This window comes from Equus quagga, chromosome 18 (genome assembly GCF_021613505.1).
Source record: "Equus quagga isolate Etosha38 chromosome 18, UCLA_HA_Equagga_1.0, whole genome shotgun sequence".
NCBI classification, from domain to species: Eukaryota; Metazoa; Chordata; class Mammalia; order Perissodactyla; family Equidae; genus Equus; species Equus quagga.
Window position 1 is genome coordinate 49939999 of NC_060284.1, and position 26798 is coordinate 49966796.

Below are 26798 nucleotides of genomic sequence, written 5' to 3' on the forward strand. Positions count from 1 at the left end.
TCAGCTGCTGCTGTTCTTCCAAGGTACACAAGCACGGGATATTTTTAAACAAATCTGAATAAGAAAGGTTACATACAGATAACGCTTGCTCCGAATGACAGAGACACAACCTATGACAGACACATTTAGACACTGTTGGGAATCATTCTTTGCACTTCGCTAAGGCATCTTGAATTGAAAGAATCAGGCCTGAACAACTTACTTTCTTCTTGTTAAAAAAATGATTTATTTAAAAAATGATTTATTTATTGGTGCTATGTGAGATCTAAAAATGTGGGGTTAAATGGAATAACATGCCTAGGGGTTTCTGGTTACATAGGTCAAATCGTTAAAATGAGATTAAAGAAAAAGTCCAAATTATTTTCTTCAGAGAATACAGAAACAGCAAAATATTATTTGAAATGGTGAATGTTTGTTGTGGTATTTATGGGATTTGCCTCATCTATCTCCTAAAGACCATCATTCTTTAAAGGCTATTTCTCTTCACAGTACAGTTGTCTTCCTCTCAAGGAAACACTGCTTTAGACACTTTGAGGAAGGGGCAGAGCCTTCGGATTGGCATTTTGCTGCCCTCTTCTGGGAACATTAAGTCATGGCCAAAGGTTCCTAAATATGCAGTATAACCAGTCCAGGCTACTGACGCTTCAGGAGTAAAATAACTATGGAACTGGGTTGTTAGCTTCCTGAGGAACAGGCAAGATTGTACTGGTCACAAATGCTTTCCTTCAACAGTTAGAATAGTAATACTAATACTAATACAGTATTATTACATATACTGTATAACAGTATACAGTAGTATTAAGAATAGTGATACAGTATGGTACTCATAGGTCACTTCATAGTTCATAAAATCCTCACAAGCATTATTGCATTTTTACCTCCTTTTATCCTCAAACAGTCCATCTGAAGTAGGCAGAGCAGATATCATCCCCATTTTTCAACGATGGGAAACAGGTACATAGAGCCTAAATAACTTACCTACAGTCCTACAGCTTCAATGGGGAGCTGGGTCTAGAAGCCAAGTCTCCCAGCTCTCAGTCCAATGGTTTCTGCCCTCTCCCCTCCACAGACCACTGCTGCATGTGATGCCAATGATTTGTCTCTGCTGCAGTTTCATAAATCTCTATCCTTCTTCAGCAACGTCCATTCTACACTGTAGTGTTCACCAGATTAATGAAAATAAATATGCTGCTTTGTATATGATACTAGCAAGGCTACACTGTTACTGCAGCAAAAACAACAAAAACAAATATATCTACATAAATCCCACAAGCAAGTGGATGAGCTATAGCAGAACTTCTTAAACTTTTGCTTGGAAGTTCTTCAACGTCTTTTTTTTTTTAAGGAATTTTTGGCAAGCAGAATTTTGTAACACTAAGTCCCAACTCTGCTACTGGGGAAAATTGAGTTTAAGAAAGATGGAAAAATGTAGAGGCTAAAGACGGAAAAAAATCAAGAAAAAATAATTTGAAAGTCAAAGTACTTTTATTATAAAGTTCTAAGTGTGCAAATAAGCACTCTGCATATTAATGCAAATGGCCAAAAGGCATACAAATAGATAGGTCTTCAGTCCTTCCTCTTATAGGACTTACAACCTGCCCCTGCATGCCCAGCCCAATAAACCTCACTGCCACCTACACTACTTGCAAGGGAAAATTGGGAAAAGTCCGGCAGGCGCAAACTGCCATCAGTTGGTCAAAACTATACCTTCAACCAGTTTCTAAACTTTAGCACAGTAAAATACGCCTCACTTTATATGGCATGGTGGTCAAGGTATTTATTCAACAATAAATGGAGCCACTTTTTCAGATGACAAATTGGTAAGGAGTTAAGTGACATGTAAAGTTCATTTAATATTAGCCACACAACATAAAGCAATCATAGCCATGACGGCTCTGTGGTCAACTAGAAACATTTCCAGACGGAGATCTGCCAGTCTATCTGACTTTGTGCTTTTTCTGCAAGTCTAATTTGTCTCCATGCCTTAACTTCCTCTCCCTCTACACTGTCTTACCTTTCAATTCTGTCCTAAGGAATCAATTTCACTTGCTATATTATCTTTCTTTCTCCAGTGTGTTCACCGTACATAGACAGAATCTTCCTGTTAGTCCTCCCTTGTTCTGACTGGTGTGTGTGTGACAGAGATTGGCCCTGAGCTAACATCTGTGCCCATCTTCCTCTACGGTATATATGGGATGTCTGCCACAGCATGGCATAAGCAGTGAGTAGGTTCACACCCGGGATCCGAACCTGCAAACCGTGGGCCATAGAAGTGCAGTGTGTGAACTTAACTGCTACGCCACTGGGCTGGCCCCTGTTCTTACTTCTTTTTAATGTGCCTTTTTCCTTTCCCATTCCCTTATTTGGCCTTTACCATTTAATACCACATTTTCTCCTTTCATTCAAATTATATGTATATCCATGACTTACAGAACAGCCCAGTTCCAAAAAACCTGTGCATAAATTTTTGTAAGTCAATACACTCATTCTGCAAGTATTTGCTGAGTACTCCCAACATGTCAGCCATTGGACTGAGTGCCAAGGATTCAAAGACACATGGATAACAATTGGTCTCTACCTCAGGGACATCACATGGTATACAGTCAGGGAGACAGACAAGTACACACCCACTGCTATTCTAAATTGGTAGGTGCTATGCTAGAAATATGAACAAGTTGCTATGGGAGGATGAAACTATAACTTCTCTCAGGTTGGAAGGAAGGAGGATGTGAGAATGTTAGAAAGGCTTCACAAAGGAGACGTTAGAGCTGGGTCTCCGAAAGATGAGCAGAACTTTAGTACAATGAAGGTGAAAAGGACAGGGGTAAGGAACACAAAAAAGATGTTCTGGAGAGAAGGCACCAATGAGCCGAGGTACAAGGTAAAATGCTTCATTGGTTAGGGAAGCCTAGATAATCTGGTGTGGCTGAAACAAAAGAGGTGGTGGGGATTGGCAGATGAGTCTGAAATGGTACAAAGATTGTGGAAGGCAGACTGGAGTAGGTGATCTTTTATTCTATAGGTATTGGAGGTGTGATTAGTTCTTTAAAAAAATTTCTGGTATTAACTTGGTAGCAGTGGGTTGAGACACGTGTAAGGAAAGTAGTAAGGAGGCTACTGCAAGAGTCCAAGTTAAAGTCACTGAGAGCTTGAATCTAAGACAAAAGGAAGTAATGGATGAGAAATATTTTGGCGGTTATGAAAAACAGATTTTGGTTAAGAGCTCAGAGGTGGAAGGAGAAAACAGGAGTCATATGCAATTCATGACTTGTAGCTCAGGTCACAGGGTGGCAGGTAATGCCTAAAACCCAGAAATATAGTAGGAAGCACAGGTTAGGTTTTACCTTTGAGAGTAATGGAACGGAGATAATAAGATGTTTTAGATGCACTGAAATAATTATGGGATATTCAAACACAGATACTCGTTAACCAGCCAAAAAATTGGGGTCTCGGCCTCAAGTTTGAGGATTGACAGGTATATTTTGAAGTTATCAGAAATATAAGTGACAGCTGAAGTCCTAAATACAGAAGACAAACCAGAGAAGCTTGTTCTCGAAGAATTCTTGCAATGTTTGAAATTTTTTATGGAGATTCCTTAAAGCAGGGGCATATCCGCATTGACTAAGAACAGTTTATTATAAAATCAATAAAAGGTAAGATAAATTAAGGTCTAAAAAGTAAACATAACAGTTTATTTTGAAGCTCTCGCTTGCAGAAACAAAGTTGTAGCATCACATTAACTCCTAAGTACAAATACCATCTAGGGAAATGAAGTAAAATGGGAAGGGATAAAAGAAGGGAAGAGAAAGAGTGGAGGAAAAAGAGCAGAGAATGGGGGAAAAAACAGGAAAAAAGGGGGGATTTATTTTTAAAAATCACTTCGCTAAACCTTCAGTGATTCAGATGTAAATAAACGTTGAATTAACATTGAGATAAAATGAAAAAGTGCGAGCAAATAAAATAAGATGTATTACAAACCAAGCATGAGAAAGGGCAAAAAAGAACTCAAGAGCACAAAATATTAAAAAGGAACAAAGGGAGAAATGACAGAGAAGTAAATTAAAAGGAGATGGGAATAACGAAATCATAAAAATTAATTTACCCTTTCAAAAAAAGGCAAACTAACCCGACAGGACAAACTGAAACACCAGAGCTTAAGAACGCGTTTACATCATCATTCAGGAGCAGTCAACAGTATAGTGTACTGACTGACTAGGGGTCCAGCAGTCCTGGAACTGAACCTAAGGACTTCAACTTGCTATGTGACCTTGGGCAAGCTGGGAAAATGGTTATGAGGACTGTAATAATACATGCAAAATGCCTAATACACAGTGCTCAATAAATAAAGGTTATGGGAGAAAAAAACAATCCAGTCTTGATTAGTATATGGAAACCAAATTTACAACAATTTGTCTAATCTAAAACATGAATTCAGTTACAGCACTTGAAATAAACTTTATTAGAACTGAGTGGTTAAATTGCTCGATATAGTTTTACACTATTGGGTCAACCCTGTCTGTAATGAGTGGGATGTGAGACCAAATTTGCCCATTCTATCTCAAACTATGTCAGACATGCTACAAATTTTTCTTTGGGGACCTTTACAGTACAAGCTGTTTAATCCAATCAGTTAATGTGCAGTTATAGTAGTAACATCTATACAACCACTGCTCTTTGCCTTTTGCTGAGCTGAAAGGACAACCAGGTGGGGCTCAGTCAGTTCTGCTAAATACGCTAACCAAAAGCCTTAATTGTGTGGCCACCACCACTTCTGCCCTTAGTCATGCAACTCCCAATAAGATGAGAATTTAAATTATGAGATGTTTTCTTATACATGTATTAAATACCGTGTGTGCAGAAATGATTATCCATTTGCCTTCTTAACTTGCTTTTATAAGACTTCCCACTGATAGAAGAAACTATAAGTTTTAATATCCTTAAATGTATATTTTTTTCTATAGAACCAGATCCCTGAAAGCACTACAGGAAATTTTTTTTTTTTTTGGGTACACAATTTCTCAAGAATGCATCTCATCCACGAAGTTAATTCAAACTGCAGAATTCTTCCAATTCACCACAGCTGGACAGTTTTCAAGGCTTTTGGGTACTTACCTTTGAGTTCCACATCTTATATATTTGGAGTTCTTAACTGGGGAATCATGGACCACTAGGTCACGAATGGGCTCTGTGGAGTTCTTGAATACCCTGACATAGTATGTGATACTTGGTATGCACGTACACAGGAACATTTTTCTGGAGTAAAGGCACATACATTTCATCAGATTTTTAAAGGTTTTCCAAATGGGCTAAGAACCACTGTTAGGCAGTTAATGAACATATGTACGTACAATGTGCCAAATACTGCTACATTTTAATATTTGTGAGACGTTCAACTAAAGTATGTTATGAAGTTCAATGTCATAACCACCAGAGAAGCTACTTGTAAGAGGAGTTCTACATGTTTACTTCCCAGTGGTTCACACGATCCTCAACCCATTGCAATCTGACTTGTCCCCACTTCTCTGTAATTACTTCTACCTGTATGATTAAGTTCCTAATCACTAAATTCAAAAGACATTTTTTGGTACTTATTTGACCTCTTGGTGGTATAATATAGTGGAGAAAAGCAAGACTCTGGAGCCAAACTACTAGGCTCAATTCTTAGCTTCATCACTTTCTAGCTCTGCAACTTTGAACAAATTACTTAACTCTTCTGTGCCTCAGAGTGGTAACCGTTATAAAGTTTCTTCATTCATATGGTATGAACAGTACTTACTTCAAAACACCAATGTGAGAATAAAATAAAGTGTCAATGTGAGAATAAAATTAAATAAGCTCCTAACAAAGAAAGCATTATGTAAACATTAGTTATTATTTGATACCTGGGATGACTCTTTTCTTGAAAATCACTTGAAATCTGTCTCCTATGTCTCATTCTACCTTGGATGGCTCCTTAGTTTCATCTCCCTATTTCCAGGCTTATCCGTCTCTAATATATCTTTTAAAACTATGGCCAGAATGATCACTTGAAACTATAAATGTGATGTCATCTCTTGCCACTGATGTTAGTGTAGTCTAAACACCTTAGGGCAGCAAAGTCCCTTTATGATAGTATACCAGTCTAGTGTTTCTTTTTCAAGTCTCAACTGCCTACACTAACGCTATGAATTAAGGTGAACCAAGCTAATAACCATCTCCAAAACGTGCCTTGTTCTTTGTAACTCATGACTTTGCACAAGCCATTGACTCTGTCTAGAATACCCTATTTCTCCTCTTACTACACTCTTCTCCAAAGTAAATTTGGTGTCCTTTCTTAATGTGCCCCTAACAACCCTGTATAGTTGTTTATCACATTTTATTTTAGATGTCTGTTTGGTTGCTGATACATTTCATCCAGTCAGATCTTCCCACTACCTCCAATAAAGAACAGAAGTAGGAGACATATTATGACAGTCTTTTTCTTTCATTTTTCTATCATCATAATCTTAAACTACTTTCTTATTCCTTTGTTCCTCATCTCCTGCTTCTCATTTTTTTAATTAACCCACTGAGTTTAGGTAGAAATGTACCTAGAAGGATATGTGTACATAAATTAACTAGATAACAAAACTGCACACTGAAGGGAACATTCTAGAAGTATTTATTTCATTGCTGAACACGTGGTTGCAGCATGCAACTCTCAACGAGCTGCCACTCTCCACTCGTTTAGAAGTACCAAATGCTATGGTACCACTACTTAGGTTTTTAGCCTTTCAAAGGCTTTTATTATCAACATCATTACTTAGGGACAAGGCTTTTAGGGCCTTAAAAGCACTTATTCTCTATAAAAAGTAACTTCCTATTTCATGCACCAAACTCTAATTGGCAGATTTAGGTTCAAAATGGAAAAAAAAATTGTATTCTAGCTCTGTAAATTATCAGGAATAAAATAAGCATTTCTCCTTGCCTTGTTATAAGGAAACAGGATTTTTTTCTCTATCAGGAATCAGGACAGTAGCTTTGATGATCTCTTAAAGTTATAAAATTGCTTACTGGTTAAAGATGTGAAGAAATAAGAAGTTGGCTCATTTTCCTGCACAATTTAAAGAAATATTTGCAGTATGTGTAGGAATTATAGGTTATATTGTAGACCCTTGTGACACTATTTAAAAGTCCCGTTCTTCTCACTTAAAAAATCCTACCTCAGAAGGTAAAAGGAAATCCCTATCATCCCTGAGCAAAAAAAGGGAAAAATCATAGGTACTTTTATTTGTTAACAGAAGCCACTGTAAATGATTAATCTATCTCTAGAACATTCTCAGGGAATTTACATAGACTGAAGGAGGTATGAAGTACTCTCAGAGACTTTCTCAGATAAATGTATTTAGTAGTTTGAGCAGTTGCTATGCAAAAATTTAAATTTAATTAACTACACAGCTGAACATTTTCCATTTTGAAATTTGAGAATATCCTGAGAGGATGTTTATGGGACACGAAACTAATGGTCACAGAAGAATTTAAAAAATGTTAGCAAACTGTGGCAGGAGGAAAAGAGTGTGGGGAAAACTGTAATGGAGAAAGTGAGAAAGGGGCAGGACAATGCTGTAGTTACGAGCAGGCCTTTCTTCTCATTACATCAGGGGCCTGTGGCTATCTATAAGCTATTCTCACTCTTATATTAACATAAACCAGATGCTGAAAAATAACATTAAGAATGTCCGAAACTAATTTAAGTCTTTTAAGGAGTAAATGACAGAAAACATTTTAGCTTCTTAATCAAGGAGTGCTATAATTTCAAGGCATCTTAATATAATTCATTTAACCCTAAAGCAATTGTGCAATAAGCAAAATATCACAAAAGAAAAACAACAAAGGTTAACTTCCTACAGGGGCCAAGAGACAAGATCTTTGCAGCACAGCAATTAACCTTTACATACTGGATTCTTATTTAAAAGGCCATCCAAAGCTCAGATTACTGAAATTCACAAATGTCACCAACAAAAGGAATGTTGATCAGATAGAGTCAAAAATCTTCCCAAAGGGCTGCCTTCTCTGAAGGAATTGCAGACTATTTCTAGCACAGATTGGTTAAGCCAAACCTCACTGATGGCTCCACTAGAGAATGAGGATGCCCTGATCAGTGCTGTTTTAGAAATGTAAAACACTGGGAGGGAAAAAACAAAAGAAAACAATCTACTGTTCCCTAACACATATGGCTTAGCACCCAGAGAAAGCCTCTGCCCACACAAGAGACTTTCTACACAGGGTTAAGCTTCGTTAAATGAGGTGTAACCTTTCATTTTCAGGGCGTATCTTTTCTTGCAAGGTCTTTAGAGGCAGAAATTCCACTTGGATTCTAATACACATCTCTGTGAGCTCAGCTTCCTGAAAACATACACCTGCCGAATTGTAGGTTCTCCCTTGCCAGTGACTGGTTCATTACTTCACAGCCACCAGAATCGCACATACACTATTAACATGACGAAAAATACAGCTACTGCTGCAAGTTTGGCATAAGTGGAACGCATGTTCAAGTACTTTGCATCCTGGCGGTATTTCTTAGACAGACTGGACAAATTGTTAGCCTTTGAATCCAAAGCTGTCAAAGAGGAAAAAAGGAAAACATTAATTAGTCCCTGGAAGTATTTTATCAAATGTATTAAGACATAAAAATAACCAAAGTGAGTGTCACTATACCAAACAACCATGAAGCTTTAATTATCATTTTTATTTTAAAGGTAAAGTGGCCAGTACTGATTAACTCATGATCCCAAAGCACTGTAAAATCTACAATGCATTTTTAAACTATCAGACCAAATTAACTCAAATTCTTGAGGCTGTACAGTAAGGTAGTTAGGAATACAGGCTCTGGCCTCAGATTCTGGTTCAAATCTCAGCTAAACCAGCCATGCGACATTGGCCAACTCACTCAGCCTCCCTAAGACCCAGTTTCTTCAACTATAAAATGGGGATAATAACAGTAACTATGTCAGAGGATTACAGGTATATGAGAGTGCCTGTAAAGTGAGCACAATGCTGGCATATGGTAAACACTTAATAAATGTTAGCTGACATTAATCATCTTCATAATTCATCTTCACAGTGGTGACTGTGACCAAATTTGTAAGATTCTCCACATAGCAAAGACTATTATGAAGGTAAAGCTATCAGAAATTATATTTCAAGAGACATAGGAAAGCTGTAACTAAAATACAATCATAGGTGCTAGAAAACCACCAATATCTATTAAATTAAGCTTTTCAGAATCTTCTGCAAAGTTTTTTGTCCTATAAGAACATTCGTAATGTTGTTATCTTCTTATAATTGTTTATATTCTTATAATTGTTAACTGAGCACTTAGAAAACAGCCAGATAGACACAAGCTAGACTGGACTAAAATATATGGCATATTTTAGTAAAAAGTAAATTCTCAGTTTGATATAAAGGAATTCTATCAAACTTTCTACTTCTTCAAACTTTTGAAAAACCCTATTTTGCAATCGGAATTTGTTTGTTCTTCCTTGGGGAATGCTTTTGGAATATCTAGAATTGCTTAACAGAGACTGGTTTTGATTGAGAAATGTGGCATTGCTTAGCAACACAGACATGACAGTCACTTCTAAATTAGCAACTTGTCCTGTAAGTAAGAAAAACACCTAGTCACACAAGAAAAAAGTTAGGGGATGAGAAATAACCATGACAACGCTGCCAGGAATCTTCCTAGCCAGTGTACTGGAATGTACACTCCTCTAGACAGAGGTTTTTAACTACTATGTTCACTGCTATAACTCCAGGCCCTCGAACAGGCACTGGCATATAGTCAGTGCTCAATAAATAAATATTTGCTAAATGAATCTAAATCTGCTGAGAATAACCGGGCGGAGAACAACTACTAGGTCACATAAAATACGGAATAGTCAGAGAATTCCTCTACACAGGAACATGCTGAAACACATGCTATAAAGACAAAGCAACTTTTGGGAGAAGTCATTTAGCAATATTTACATTACAGGCACCATGTGAAGCACTGGAGGATACAATAATGAACAAAACATATGTGATCCCTGTATTTGTGGAATTTACAGTCTAGTAGGGTGACATGTTTGAACGAAAAAACAAAACCCATGGCTTAAAAGACACAAGTATATTTATGCAGTAAAAAAGGACATAATTTGATCTTCCTGAAAGAACCCATAGGAACTATTCTTGGGTCTTAAATGCAAAGCAGACTAGCTCTTAAACTTTAAAAATTACAAAGAGAAAAAAGCATAAAAGATGGATGCTTTTTATCAAGAAACTTAAGGAGGAAGAAACATTTTTTGAAGTAGGCTAATCTTTTTACTGTTCTTCAAATATGCTCTTTTCAGATGTTTTTTCTACCTCTTAAAATACCACTCTCTTCACTCCTTCCTAATCTATCAAAATTCAAGAAATCGTCCCTGTCCACTTCACATTTATCTACTTCCTTCTAAACTTTTATAGCTCTTATTGTCTATTTATCTATTTAAAACTATCATACACTGAAGATGGACAGGGACTCCGGAGGCCAACAAATTCTGCAAGGCACTAGCAGTGAGTGTGACTTTTGGTAAGCTATTTAAGTTTTCTGAGTCTCTGCTTCTTTATCTGTAAAACTTGTTTGATACCACCCATTTCAAATGGGATTACTCTAAAGAATAAAGAAGATATATGTAAAGGCCCCCTACTATATTGCCTAGCACAAAGTAAGGGTTCAATTGATGTTGGCTCCCTTATACTGTCTATGAATTATTCTGTGACAATGTTCCTTATCTTCCCAATCAGACGAAGCTACTTGAGGGGAGAAATGTACTTCTTTTTCAATTAACATAGCACCTTTGTAGCAACAGCACAGCACTTAGAAGAGAATCCCTTACACTTTTGATAAACTGGCCAATATATAAATTTTGGATTTAAGAAAAATTCTTGTGCTGGTGTACTTTATCCCAGATAAAAACTGTTAAGTCTGTTATGATAAAAATTTACACAGACTCACTTATCCAAAATCTGATGTTTAAAGAGTGTGAAGCTATATGCTAGGACAAACAATGACTACAAACATAAAGGTTAAAATTTGCAGTCATAATAAAGGAAAATCCATTTACCCATGATTATGTAACAAGGTTGAATTCAAGAAATATTCATTAAGGTATCTACTTGTGATCATTACTGTGAGAGAAATAACAGAAGTACATGAAAAAGATATGAAACACACAAATACTACCTTTAAAGAATACATGACCACATTAAACACTTAGGTAAGATTTAATTATTAGGTAAATATGTATATTTTAAGGTAAATTAGGTAAATAAGTACACACAAATACATGTACACACACACCATGATGTGCTAAAAACACCATGCAGCTAAGCGCACTTTAAAAGTTTAAAGGACAAAAGAGATTAATGTGACATGGGCTATAGGAATCAGGAAGGCTTCTTTGAAGAAGCAGGTGTTATCCAGATCTTAAAGAACAAGTCCAGCATGGTGAGGAAGCTACCTGGTTGAGGCAGAATGTTCTTGTACTAGGGAGAATGAGAGACGTTTGCAATTTCCTTATCTTCCATTATAGAGAACATGATGCCTTGCACATTACAAGCATTCGGTAATAATGACTGATTGAATGCAAAGTAAGTTGAGACCAGATTAGATATGATCTTGTAGGCACAGATTCTAAAAGTTTTCCAGCAGAGGAATGCCTTGATGAAAATGGCACTTTATAACATTTGATCTGGCAGCAGTAAAGTCTCTCAAAGTGGCTACTCAGGAAACCACTACAATAAATCTTTTGACAATTTCCTCATTCTTCTTTTCATTTTTCTTACTTATATGTTTCTGTAAATATTTACTTAATTTTGTAAACATCCTGGAAACAATAATTGTTTCTGATATGTAATGAGACTTCTACACTGTTTCAACTCAACAAAAACTAATCTTGCTGGGAAAAAAATGTATCATATTGGGAGATTTGTAATGTTACCTATCTCTGAGAGAGGAATTCTTAACAGTAGCTAGATAGAACCTAACAGGAAAAAAGGTATCCCAAAGTAAGCTACCCTTGCCTATGGAATGAGAGCCACTTCTTCCTAAGACTCTTACTGCTTTCAGGTACCTGAGAGTGCTTCTCCCCGTTGTAACACTTCTTCAATATTGGCCACCATGATCCTCTGCACATCTTGCAATTCAGTGTTGATCGAGCCCAGGTTTCTCCGAGCACGACTGTCAATGTAGAGCTTCTTGGTTTTCTGAATGTAGGTATCTAGAACGATAAAGAAAAGTGATCATTAACAAATTCTTTCATGTCCATCACAGTACTAAAGTAGGGAACGCAAGTTCTGAGTTGGGTCTGGATCTGCAACTGACCGTGGTTAACCAAGCTCTTGACTGACTATCAAATTTGAGTTTTGATTTCTTCATTTGTAAAATGTAAAGATATAACAGATGATCATTCAGGAGAAATTTCCTTTGCACACCTTCAAATTAGAAGTATCTGCTATCAGGATCCTTAGATAAATTAAAACCCTCTACAGTAAGCCTTTCCTGAAAGCAGAAATTTTCAAACTATATTCCAAGGACTCTCAGAATTTCCTTACTTAACTCTACACATTCCCTGGAAAGGATGCTGGCAACAATCTAGCATCACAACAGCCTAGCATGGAAAAGAGTTACATTCTCATTCAAAGGTTGAAAAACATTGTCTTAAAGTATTTTCTTTAACCTACATTCCCAATTTCACACTGTTCTTAAACTTCAGACTTCACATAAAGCAAACGTGATAGGGAGCTTCCCAGAATACCACTATAAACTGCAGTCTCATTCATGTTCAGCCCATATCTGTATTTCTCAACACTGTAAGAAGAATGACTAATTACTAAAAATTGCATTTTTAACTTTTGACAAAAATCTTAAGTTATGTGTGCTGAATACCCTTCATTTTCCTTTTTTTTTTTTTTTTTTTTTTTTTGAGGAAGATTAGCCCTGACTTAACATCCACCGCCAATCCTCCTCTTTTTGCTGAGGAAGACTGGCCGTGAGCTAACATCCGTGCCCACCTTACTCTACTTTATATGTGGGACACCTGCCACAGCATGGCTTAACAAGCAGTGTGTAGGTCCACACCCGAGATCCGAACTGGCAAACCCCAGGCCGCTGAAGCAGAACGTGAGAATTTATCTGCTGTGCCACTGGGATGGCCCCTCATCTGCCTCTTTCGATCTCCTCTCCAGCCTTGTGCACTCTACTTTCTGCCTTGGGAAGCTCACCTGCATGGACCACATCCATGGGCTCCTTGCTCTCCAGCTTCTAGCTAGGTTCAGCCAGTGGGGGGAGCCCCAAGAGTAAGGAAGAATGGATAATGACATCAGGCTATTTATTCCCCTACCTCCTCCTGGAGAAGTCCCCTTGGACTGGCAGTGTCCCTCCACCAAAAGTGACTGTTCCTCTCAAGTTGGCATTCTCTATAAATTTTCTCCTTTCCAGTTCAAGAAACTGCTCCCTTCTCTTATCCCTCAGGCCTTGGGATGGTAGCAATTACTGTGTTACTGGTCTCAGGTTACTACACCTGTGGTTCACCCATAACCCATTCATATCTTTGTACATAATCTTGTAAGCTAATTTGAGTGCACAAACTATTTCTTGTGTGACCCTGATAGCGTAGTCTTATTTTTTTCTTGGGTTTACTGGACCTCTATTGTCTACAAAAATAAAATTTGAAAATTTGGCCATTATAAAAATCAGCACTTGTAGAGTTTGTAGTTATGAAACACTAGAATGTTTCATTAAATTTTCTTTATTTCTAAAAAGCAAGATGGCCCACATATCTAGCAAACTTGAAACACTTCAGAAATTCAGATAGTAAAACCAATTTCTTTTTTAACTAAAAAGTCAGTGATGTAGTCTTATCATACTTGTTCTCACTTCCTCTACTTACTGTACCTAGGACATTTCCTTCGATCTGTTGCCATGAGGCACTCTACCAGGTCTGACCAGTGATGAGTTCTTCTAGAATTCTTGCACAAATATGGATACCCATGCTCACTACTTCTGCATGTAGTAAATGCTATCCCCCAATACCATATTCTGTCTGTCAGCTGTCATACTGTGGCAGCTGTGTGTTGCTGTGATGCTGAAAGCTATGCCACGGGTATTTCAAATGCCAGCATGGTCACCCATGGTGGACAGGTTTCAGCAGAATTTTCAGACTGAGACAGACCAGGAAGAACGTCTTGGCCACCCAATTCCAAAAAAAATGGCCATGAAAACTCTATGAAAGCAGCAAAGCATTGTCTGATATACTGCCGGAAGGTGAGAGGATGGTGGGAAAAGATTGGGCAGAGTTTCACTCTACTCTTCACAGGGTCGCTAGGAACCAGAACCAACTCAACTGCACTAACAACAACAATATCACATTATCTTCTGGTACTTTTTTCTTAAACTAGAGGATCTTATTCTAATAAAAGAAACAAAACACCATTCTTTCTGATTTCCAAATTTTGATCTCCATAAAATGAGCCTGACTGTGTGTGTGTATGTCTGTGTGTGTATCTGTGGGTTGGGGGAAAGAAGAACTCGGCGCCAGTCAAGTGGATCATTAGGCACAGTTCTTGACCCTAATGAAGAATCCAACCAAAAAACAAAAAAGGGCAAAGGGAAACAACTTTATGGGGAAAAGATCAACCACCAGAGAAAATTACTTATGAGAAAGAAGCCTCAATCATTCAAAAGGACAAAAAGAGGTGGTAGGAAGCTGAGGCAGAATCCAAAACTTCAGTAAGTAAACATCAGAAAAAAATGTGTCAACATTGTATCAGTGTAACAAATAGCTGCTCCATATTGTTTGCTCCCTCCATAAAGAGGTGAGGAGCAAAAACTTACCAAACTCAATAAAGGAATAGGGTCGAGACACAGTGGGCACCTTCTTTCCATGCTGTTCATCAAACTCAGAGTGTAAATCTTCTAGGTAGGCAAAAGCCAACTTCTTAGGAAAGGCAGCCTCACACAAAACCAAGTAGCACACTCCCTGCTCAATGATGTAGCTGCAGAGACAAAAAAAAAGCATGGAAACGTTGTTTGTAGAGTAACAATACCTCCAACAATTTGAAACAGACTCTTAGTGGCATACAAACTTTGAAAAGATTCTAACCTAAGCCCTTTGAGTCTAAGTAAATCAGAAAGTCAATTTCAAACCATAAATCCTTGGAATCAGAAAGCAAACATCTTCCAACGATTAGAAGTATATTCCAAAAGGAATATTTAGACATGTTTATTATAACTGTTTATTCATCACATAATTTTCCAACTAAAATACCTTAATACCTAAGACTTTTTCTTGAAAACTCGGAGTTGCGACTCCATCTAACCTTTGATTATGTATTATGGTAAACCAGTATACACATATTTAAACTCCTTGCAGCTGTAAGAAAAATAGTGAAACTGGAAATTTTTGTGGATACTTAAAAGTTGGAAGTTAATGCCACGACATTTACTGGGTACAGAACATAAGAACCTGAAGACTAATAACACTGCCTAATTTCCAGGGTAGGAGGACTCTGTATCAAGTGGAAACTATCCCATAACAGAACTGACTTCCTCTTGTGAGAGGGAGCTCCCTGGCACTTTGGAAGGGGCCATATGACTGCATGTCTGAGGCAGCCTTGGAAAGAGGTTAGGTTATTCAGTGGTTTTCAAATGTTTTTTCAACCATAATATTCTTTACTTTAGCAATAATTATGTTCAGAACACCAATACGTATAGCAAATAAAGTCATAAATTCTTTAAGTAAGACTTTAAGGGCCCAAAGTATTATGCACATCCCCATCCCTGCCCTTTATATGTGGTTCCGAAGGCATCCTAGGACTCCACAGAGCATAGTTTATAGTCTATTATATTCTATGATCTCGCAGACCCTTTAAAATAAGTAATAATGATGATGCTGATAATAATAATACTGCTGTCCCATCTCTTGCTTGGGCACCTGAATTAACCAGTCTCCTTGCCTTCAGACCAGACCATCTTCTAAACCACCAGTTTTATTCCTAAAAAGTAAATATGACCACACTACCCTGCTTAAAAACTCTAGGGATTCCTAAATACCAATAAAATAAAATGGTACTCCTTGGTATAGTATCTGTAGCCCTCCAAAACAAGTACAGGCCGCATTCCATTATATATCCCAACACACCAAACGACATCCTGTTCTCCAACAAGCTAGGTTCTTTCATGTCCTCATGGACTTCTGCCTATAGTGTTCCTTTCTAACCATAATACTTTCTTATGTACCTAGGGAAATCTTGTTCATTTTCATATGTTCGATTCTACTATAATTTTTTCTGTGAGATTGCTCTGCATTCTCCCTCCCTCTACACCGTTCCCTAAAACTTACTCCCTACAAATGGGAATTTCTTGCTTCCTTCTCTCTCCTCCAAAGCATTTTATTTATATCCCAATTACAGCACTTCTTGCCATTAATGTTTTATAGTATAGTCGTTTGCATATGTGTCTCTCTCTAATAAGAGGATAAGTTCATTAAAAGCTACAGACATTAAAGGCAGGACTTAAAACATGATCTGGCAAAGAATAAATCTTTAATAAATAGCTCTTGCATGGGAATAAAGGATGAGATGACACTGTAAAGGTCCTAAAGGAACCAGGCAGAAGGACATCTCTTCAATTCCATGAAAACTTTCCTAGATCTTTTCTTCCTAACCCATGGTAGAGATACGGATACTATATAATTAAGTGCCTCCACTATTTTTTGATGTTGAAAATTCCATTTATAGAAAATGTTTCATATACCATGTAAATTAATACTTTATGAAATTTAATATCCACTACTTTCTTAACCAACAGGCCAGGGTTTGGTTTTGGTTTTGTATACTTGTTTGCTTGTTTTTTGGTAAGTAGAGGTTTTCTTTTTTCCTTTTAAATTAAACACAGCAGGTTTCTCTCAAGTCTACATAATCTGAGTTCCTAAAATAGCAAGGATTATTCAGCTAATCCTTTTTCATTTTCCTCTGATCTTCTTGCCCTCTCTTTACTTTTTAAATCCTTCCTGTTTTATCACCTTCAAACTTGACACGTATTAAACATTTAATAGCAATTATTTGTAGATTATTTGAAATCTAATCAAGTCCCTTTGATCTCTCTCTCGGCCGCATGCACTGTCTATAAATACTGACTGAGATGCTCTTACACTAGCCTTTATAATTTTCTTTTTCCTAACTAATAACTAACACTTAGTGACTATTCTCTATGTACCAGCCAAGATGTTAAGAGATATACATGGATTCCCTCATAATCTTCACAAAACTATGATTATTCTCCCTATTTTATAGAGGAAATTGAGGCCTGTGAATTGTTCAAGGTTACATTGTTAGTAAATGTTTGAGCAAGGGTACTAACCTACATGTGTGTGGCTCCAAGAAGCTCCTAAAGTAAAAAGTTATCACTAGACACAGGATTAACAGGTTAAATTACTGTATACAAGTTGAATAAAAAAATCAAGATTTCAGATTTGCAGAGAATTAGAGCCAGGGAAGTTGCTTCTATGAAGAGACTATATTTTTAAAGTTATTTTTACTTCTAAAAAAATGTTACCACTCTTATCAGGTGTTACTTATATTTACCGTATTTCATACTTAAATGATTACAAAGAAGTCAAGATTATACTCACTGGAAAGTCATGGCACCAGCTTCCAAGGTACATCTGGTAGGGGACTGTTCATTCAGCTTTCGGAAGAGTTGCTTAGCCTGACTCTGGTACTGTTGAAGGTCGCGGCCAGACTGAAAGAAGACACCTTCATTTAAGAATTTTCCACAAAAAAAGCTGTCTCAATTATGAGAAGCATCACATTATGAGGATGCTATGTGAATAAGGGCCTTCATTTACAAGTTAATAAGATTCATTTTAACAAAAGAACCATGGCCTACTTTTAGAGCAAAAGGGGAGACCGGAACTCCTAGTTCTTCAAGAAAATCACATTAGTTATTTGCTAAGAAGTAAAAACGCACCCCTCAACTACATTTAAAGCAGGCTTAACTTCCAATTCAGTGTTCCTTCCATTGTTAGGTCAGCGCCCTCCTCCACTTCACTTGCATAGTTACTGGCACAGAACTCACATGTTCTATACTCAGGAGGAAATCCTGGGAACAACAGACTAATGAATCTCATTCTTATGCTGGAATACCAAGCAAAATCTTCCACAAAGTGTTACAGTATGGAGCATTCAAGCAAAGTTAAATGTGTGTAGCCATGACTGCAAATTATTATGAACACTCTAACTGCAACTAGGTAAAAATGAGGAAGAGTAAGGACAAAGATAGGAGAGTCAAATATCCACTACTGAACAAATCTATTTGGTTCCCAAGTTCAGACAGCAAAAGTCTGCATGGCAAGGGATGTATGTATACAAAAATGAAAATAATAATATTCAGATGATAGAATTACAGGCAATATTTTCCTGAACAATTTCTAAATGATTTAAAAAATTTTTTAATTATTTATTTTATTTTTTATTTTTTTGAGGAAGATTAGCCCTGAGCTAACAACTGCTGCCAATCCTCCTCGTTTTGCTGAGGAAGACTGGCCCTGAGCTAACATCCGTGCCCAACTTCCTCTACTTTATATGTGGGACGCCTACCACAGCATGGCTTGCCAAGTGGTGCCATGTCTGCCCCAGAGATATGAACCGGTGAATCCTGGGCTGCCGAAGCAGGATGTACGCACTTGACCGCTGTGCCACTGGGCCGGCCCCTAAATTTTTTTTTTTTTAAAGAGGGAAAATAGTCTACTGTGGGAAATAGCAGCATCATTTCAAAAGGAGAAAATCAGACCTCACTCACCTACTAGATCCAAAAGGGAAAAGAAGTGCAGGAAGAATGGGAAGCCAATATGTATTAGTTATTTATCCACATACTGGGGGGAAAAAATCCAATAACTTTTGCCATGTGATGGGAGGAATTATTTTATTTTGGATTGAAAGAAACACTATCTCCCCTTGGTAGATGTTTAATCCCTAAACGTTTAAATAGAAAAGTATTTATATGAGATTCTCCCAGGGACTGGATCTGAGGTCTAAGTTTGAGAAAATACAAAGTGAAATCTTAAAATTCTTGACATGAACCACTGAACTAAGAGTAAAAACAAGGAAGCAATGATAAAATTGTGAACATGGCAGATAAGCAAATGTACAAGTACAGGACTCTAAGCTATATTTAAAATGGTGAACTGGAAATGCAAATCAAAACCACAATGAGGTAATACCTCACACCTGTTAGAATGGCTATTATCAAAAAGATAAGAAATTACAAGTGCTGGCGAGGATGTGGAGAAAATGGAACCCTTGCGCACTACTGGTGAGAATGTAAACTGCTGTATCCACTATGGAAAACAGTATGGAGGTTCCTCAAAAAACTAAAAATAGAACTATCATCCAGCAATTCCACTTCTGGGTATTTATCTGAAGAAAATGAAAACACTAATTCAAAAAGATATATACACCCTTATGTTCATTGCAACATTATTTACAATAGCCAAGATACGGAAACAACCTAAATGTCCATCAAAGGATGAATGGATAAAGAACATGTGGTATATATGCACAACGGACTAATATTTAGCCATAAGAAATAATAGAATCTTGCCATGTGTGACAACATGGATGGATCTTGAGGACATTATGCTAAGTAAGATAAGTCGGAGAAAGACAAATACATTATGATCTCACTTATATGTGGAATCTAAAAAACAAAATAAACAAACAAAACAAAACACTGAGCTCACAGATAAAGAGAACAGACTGGTGGTTGCCAGAGGGGAGGATAGTAGAGGTTTGGTGAAATGGGTGAAGGGGGTCAAAAGGTAAGAATTTAAAGTTATAAAATGCATACATCATGGGGATGTAATGTAAGGCATGGCGACTATAGTTAATAATACTATATTGCATATTTGAAAGCTGCTATTAAGAGAGTAAATCTGAAATGTCCTCATCACAAGAAATAAAGAAAAAGAAAAGAAAAGTTTTTAACTATGTATGGTGATGGATGGTAACTAGACTTATTGTGGTGATCATTTCGCAATGTATACAAATATCAAATCACCATGTTGTACACTTGAAACTAATATAATGCTATATGTTAGATATATACCTCAAAAAAAATAGGTTAAATATAATAGTGAACTAGAAATTTCAATATGAATAAGGAAGTAAATCAGCATAAACGAACCAGGGGAGTTAGGCAGAGACCACTAGAAGTATCAATTTGTAGATTAATGTTGTTTAGCACTGTCCTTCTGGCAATGATTTGTTATAATGCTGCTCACTTAAGAAATATTTCTATATTAATGTATATATGTATGCATGTGTGTGTATATATATACATACAGTTTTATATATTAATAATACTTTATAATAATCAACATTATAATACATATTAACAGTATCATATGAAACAGTATTGCTAATATAGCAGTGCCATTTACTTCCTTATTCACTTCCTTATTCATAATGAAATTTTTAGTTCACCATTTTATTTAATCTATTTTTATTGAGGTATATATCTAACATGTAACATATATATTTTCATAATTGTCAGTCAAAAAAGGAGAGCAAATAGTATCACACGCTTTGAACTAGTGCACAATATCCTATGTTCCTACATTTGAATGGTACTTGCCAATCCGTTGGCTTCACCAATGCTATTACATGGCATTTGAAAGAGATCTGACTCCACAACAGTAGATAAAAGGGATGAAAATAAAGTCGGAAATGCTATGAAAGTACCAAGAAATAATATCAATATAGATCAATGATTTTCAACCTGGGCTTCACACTAGAATCACCTGGGGATATTAAAAAAACTACTCATGCCCAATTTTCACCCCCGCCAATTAAATCAGTATCTCGGGGGTGGAACTGAGACATTGGGCTTTTTAGACATGGGCTTTTCTAAAATAAACACAACCACAGATGTTATACGTTTTTTGACAGTGAAAGGCAGGTGAGCACCTTAAGGAACCAGTGAAAGAAACAGATGGCAAAACCTGTCAGTCAAATAAAGACTGGTACAAGTCCTTCGACTTCATAAAAGGCATTGTAAACATTACTGCAACCTGAGAGAAAAAGCCTAACAACTGTATCAACTGCAAGAAGCTGTGGCCAAAAGCATGTGCAATTCCAGGGATTTACAATGAACAAAGCAGTGATTGCCCATGTACGACACTGGGGGCATATCTACACATAGGGATTATGGCATGCCAACCAACATTTTACCTTGCTGGTTCAGTAAGCATCACCACTCCACAGAACACAATATTGGCACAGTCTTTCTGGTAGTCATCTTGACTATATGCATTAGAAATTATAAAATTTTGCATACTGTTTTATTCAACAATTTCACAACTTTGAAAATATACATACACACATATATATGTTAAAAAGTAACTACAAATGCATATAAAAATAAAAAACAAATGTTCAATAATAAGATAGGGGACTGGTTAAATAACATGGTATATTTATATACTGGAATACTATAGAGCCATTAAAATGATGTATAATATTCAATGATATGAGAAAATATTCATTATATATTAAGTGAAAAAAATTAGGTGGAACAGTCTTACAGTACTATCCATCATTTAATTTTATACACACATGCAAAGATTAAGGTTATACATCAAAATAGATATAATTTAAGTAGCAATTATAGAGGTAATAATCACCATTAACATCTCAGTCCTTTTGTTTGTACATATTTACTGAATTTTCTACAATAAGCATGGATTAGTTTTAGAATGGGAAAAATTATTTATTCATCCATTCCTGATTATTGCATATTTGTACCTACCACACTATGTACAATTCTAGTCCATAAACTTTAAGAAAGGCAAAACGGAATTAGAAAAGACTCTTCAGAAATAGGCAAATGAAATTAAATGAAAGTACTCTCTCTTTCTGCCAGCCACTTTTCTAAACACTTTACATAATTTAACTCATATAATCTTTAGAACTACCCTATGAGGTGATTAGACTTATTATGCCCATTTTATATTTGAGAAGTCAGACTTGCCCAAGGACTTGGGGCCAATAAGGGGAGGGGCTGGGACTTGAACCCAGGCAGTCTAGCTCTGGAGGCCCTGCTCCTAAGCATGTTATACCACCTCTACAATTAACATTGCTTCAATGACAGTAGACCTGCCTTCTAGGTACTGTCTTACTATTTAACATTAAATCTAATTCATAGGAAATGCTCAAGAAACCTCGTGGCAGCTCTGATCTAGATCTCACAAAACAATATAATCTCCTCCTTACAGATAAACCTTCAGTTTGCTTTCAAGATAAAAGTCACAAAGGGCCCACAGTCAGGCAGTCTATCTAAAAATAGTTAGATTAGATGTCCTAATTCTGTTTTCTACTTCATCTAGAACAGACTCGATGAGCCTTGTATACAGTATAAGGAAAAGATACCTGTTAGGAATCCAGTAATGAAGTGGATGTGAATGTCTGGACAAATTCTGAAACTAATCCGAGGTCGACGAGTAGCATATTTAGGATTTGGTTCTGTATATAACACAAAAGCTACAGGGTAGAATTTGCCACAAAATCACAATACTTTTTATTGCTGTCACCTAGGACTGCTGAACAGCTAGTTGTATCAAATGCCATCTTTTGCCTCTACAAGAATGTTTAGCTAAGCTCTTATCACCTTTAAATCTGTTGGACTCAGCTGGTCAAAGGCCAGCAGCACCAAGAACTATTTTCCTCTAAAAGGAATGACAGTAAGGTGATTAATCAACCCACGGTGGTTGGGGGTGTGTGGCAGTTCCACTGTACAACAGACTAGCTGCTCTCTTGGGGCTCCCTGCTGTCTACTTGGTTAGATCTAATATCCTCTTCAAGTCTACAAAGAAGAGGCAAAATGAAAGAGAAGAGAATATGGTTCATTTTGAGGTTGAACAGAAAGCAGATAAAGAAATTGCAAACATCTGAAAAGGAGAAACATGAGAAATGAAGAAAGGAAACAGATAGAATATCATTTAAAGAGTCTAGGTTTGAACAGAAAACCTATCCCTCTACCCACCCTAGGGCTACATTTCCAGCAAAGCACAGAGGAAACAGTGTATAAGATCCTCTGCCTGTATCGCTTTTTAATTTTACTCTATTGTATTATCTGAATAACTTTTCATCCTCAGTAATAAGGCAGCCTGTACAGGGACTAGCACCTAGTAACTATCTGAAATATATTTATTATCAGTGTAAATAACTGAAAAAGTACATGGTATTATTTGGCCTGGACTGTTAGGGTGCTTAACTATAAAACTATTTGGTGGAGACACTCATCTGAAAAAGTTATTTCTGGACTCCTAAGAGTAAATACATTATTACAAAGACTAAGAACAAGGCAGTAAAGTATAGCGATAAGCTGCTAAGGCTCTAGTTTGGAGTTAGAGACATTGATTAAAAACCAGTGGTTCTCAACTAGGGGTGATTTTGCACCCCCACCCCCACCCAGGTGACATCTGGGAATGTCTGGAAATATTTTTGGTTGTCACAACCAGAGGAAAGGCGGTGGTAGAGGTACTGGCATCTACGGTGTAGAAGCCAGGGATGCTGCTAGACACCCTACAATGCACAGGACAGTTTCCCACAACAAAGAATTGTCCATCCCAAAATGTCAACAGTGCCAAAGAAACTCTGATGAAAAATTCCGTTATGCTTATGACCTGTGTGACTTTAAGCAAGAGACCTATCCTCTCTAAGCCTCAGAGTTTCACTATCTATAAATGGTGACAATAACAGTACCTATAATAACATGGTTGGTTATGAAGATTGAATGAAATCACATACTCAACAGGCCTAGCACAGGCTTGGTATGTAGTAGGCACTCTCTAAATGTTCCAAATTCTATTATAAGAGTAAAAATAAGTCTAGATTCATATTTTTGCACATATTAAAAGCTTAGGAAAGCCTTCATCATTCAAAATCAAAATTCCTAAAGGAAATCACAATGGAATTATAAGCACAAAAATATTTATGTGTAAAATATCTTTCCTTGTCAATTAAACACAGCAATCCACCTTAGTAGACTGCTACCTAATTTGGAATTAAATTAAGAAACACAATATATCAAATAATTTTTCAACCAAGTATCAAAGCAGAGTAAAGGCCTACTAACAGTAAGTAGACTTTCAAATCTACTTTATATTCTTCGGCACGCTGGAATTCATCGCAATAGTTGGAAAACTGACCAGATTTTCCCACCCTAGGAAAACTGTTTCTCAGTCAAACTACATATCCTTCAAGGGAAATTTCCCCACACCATCTCCCTTGTTCTTGCATTCATTTTAACAACTTCACTCCTTCTGCAGAGTAGTCCTAGAAAATTCTTAACAAACTGGAGAAGAGAAAAATTTTTCACAGTTGAAAATTCAGGGCATGATATATTTTTCACATTTTTGAAATCAATGTTTAGACTTTGTTTTGTGGAATGAATCTCCCCAAATCAACTTAGATACCTTTTTCATGTTCAACCACAGAACCTTCTTCCTCTTCCACAGGGGTTATACTACATTATAATTGTTAGTCACCTAACTTTCCCATAAACTGTAAGCTCCATGAAAGCAGGGACGATGTCCCTCAACCCTCCGCATTAGCATCATGCTTGGCCCATCTGATGTGCTTAATTACTTTTTCCCATGAATATATGAATGAAAAGTCCAATAAAAGATATGTGCAAAATATTTTTTTTTAGAACTCATCTTTTTTTAGGCCTTGAGATTTTTTCCAAAAAACTGCTTAGATTGTATGAGAAGGTAAAATAAAACTGATCACTTTAGTTATATAAATTTCATTCTCAGCCTCACTTCTTCAGGGACCCCACTAACCTTGCTCCAGAAACTTGTCTCACAACAGAAATTTCCCGTGCGATTCTAAGGCAGAAAGTAGCTTCCTTTCAAGATATCTGGAGTTGTTTTTTAATCAACTCAGCACATTTTTGAGGATACTAGCACAAAGCTGCTGTTGGAAAAGCTATGGGAAACACAAAGATGACTAAGATCTGTCGTTTGCCTGCTAGGAAACCCAATTTATTAAAAGGCAAAGGAAAACAGTAAAGGTACAAACTATTACAGGAATATAACACAGTGGTTATAAGTCCAACAGTAGGAATTTACTAAGGCTTATCGGAGGAGGAGGGAATTGGGCATAACCTTTAAAGAAGGTACTGTACTGAACTTCAAACGGGCGCCTACATGTGGCAATATTACCTCATCCACTTTCAAAAGATGTCAGCAAGCGAGGTCAAGGATCGGGTGCCACAGTAGAAGGAGCCGTAAGAACTCGAGCTGATTTTTCCCAGGACCTGTCAGTCAGCCTTATTAGCAGCAAAAAGTTAGAAATCCTAAATTTTAACAAAGTCCCTAAAGAGTGACAGGGCACCGGGTGATAACAATCAGCCGAACCTATCCCTTCTCCAAGAGCGTTTTTCTAAAGAGAAACAGGTAACACCAATCCACCTCCGCCTTCAGGAACGATTTCTTCTAACAGGTAGTCTCTCCGCTCCCAAAGGCTAAATGAGCACGTGGGAGGGGTCCGGCGCGCCTGGGAGGCCGCAAGGGTCTCCTGTCTCCTAAGAAGGAATCCAGCGCTGAGAGCAGCCCGCTCTGGCGTGGGTTCGAGGTCGCGGGGACCTAGCACCTCACCTGTTCGTCCTCCTGCATCGAGGCGGCCAGCGGGAGCCCGTCTGCCACCCGGGCGATCATCGTGAGCAACACCATCTTCGCAGGCTACAGGGACCCGACAGTGGCCCGCACGGCCGTAGGCGTCGCCTTGACTTCCTCCGCCGCGACGGCAGTCGTACCTCTACCTTACTTGCCGAAGATCCAGCTGCTTGCGTCTCCGCTTCCCGCTGAGGTGGCCGGAAGTAAGCTCCAGAGCGTTCCACTACCGGTCCCCAGAATTGACTTCCCGCCGAGAACTGCAACTACCGGAACAGTAGTTCCGCGGTCTCTGCTTCCACCTTCAGAAACTTCCAAGGCCCCGCCCACTTTTCTGGATTTGAAACTTCGAATAAGCTTTGACCCCTGAGGGGGCATGGCACACAAACGGAAACAGAATTTTCTAGTTCCTGATTTTCTAAGTTTGGGGAGAGATCTGGGAAGGAGGATGGGAGTTAATGAGTACTTAGATGATGGGTATGCAGAAAAAACTGAAAATCAGGCTATATATTTTCATATTTAATTTTTCTATACATAATATTTTCCCTACTCATATATTTCTAGGCAGAGATTTTTGTCTTTCTTTGTTTTTGCTTGTTTGTTTGTGCTGTTTCTGGCAAAAAATAAATATTTATTGTATGTGAATAAATGGCCTAGTACAGGACCTCAGAAATCACCTAGGTCAGTCACCCTTCCAAAAGCTGGGCTCTCTCCCACATCTATCATGATGGGTAGCAGGATAACCTTGCTAGAACTTCCAGTAACTGGGCATTCACTACCTACTGGAGCAACGTCTAGGCAGTTCTACTTGAGGAAGTGTTACCATCTCTCTTTTCTTTGATGTCCCCATCTCCAGAATGGAGGTGTTTTCTGTCTGTCAGGATTTTTAATAGTAAATGAGAAAATGTAGGTGCATGAGTTTTGTAAACCAAAAAAAAGTTATACAACTCTTACATTTATTGTTATATTAATAACAACTACTCTTTATTGAGCACTTAGAGTTGGCATTTGCATTAATAGAACACTGCTAAGTGCTAGTTATTTAACCAAACAACCCCGTAAGGTTGTTCACTATTAGGTCCCCAC

The 26798-nt window shown here is 37.4% G+C and overlaps 1 protein-coding gene across 1 annotated transcript; it reads right to left on the bottom strand.

The window, feature by feature from the left end:
* Positions 1–6616: 6616 nt before the first annotated feature.
* Positions 6617–25917, bottom strand: SEC22B (SEC22 homolog B, vesicle trafficking protein). Its single transcript, XM_046645377.1, has 5 exons — positions 25698–25917; positions 17670–17779; positions 14873–15033; positions 12111–12257; positions 6617–8578 (listed from the first exon to the last, which is right to left on the bottom strand). Exons 1-5 carry the CDS (start codon positions 25770–25772, stop codon positions 8424–8426), a joined length of 648 nt encoding a protein of 215 aa, XP_046501333.1. The 5' UTR covers positions 25773–25917; the 3' UTR covers positions 6617–8423.
* Positions 25918–26798: the final 881 nt, after the last annotated feature.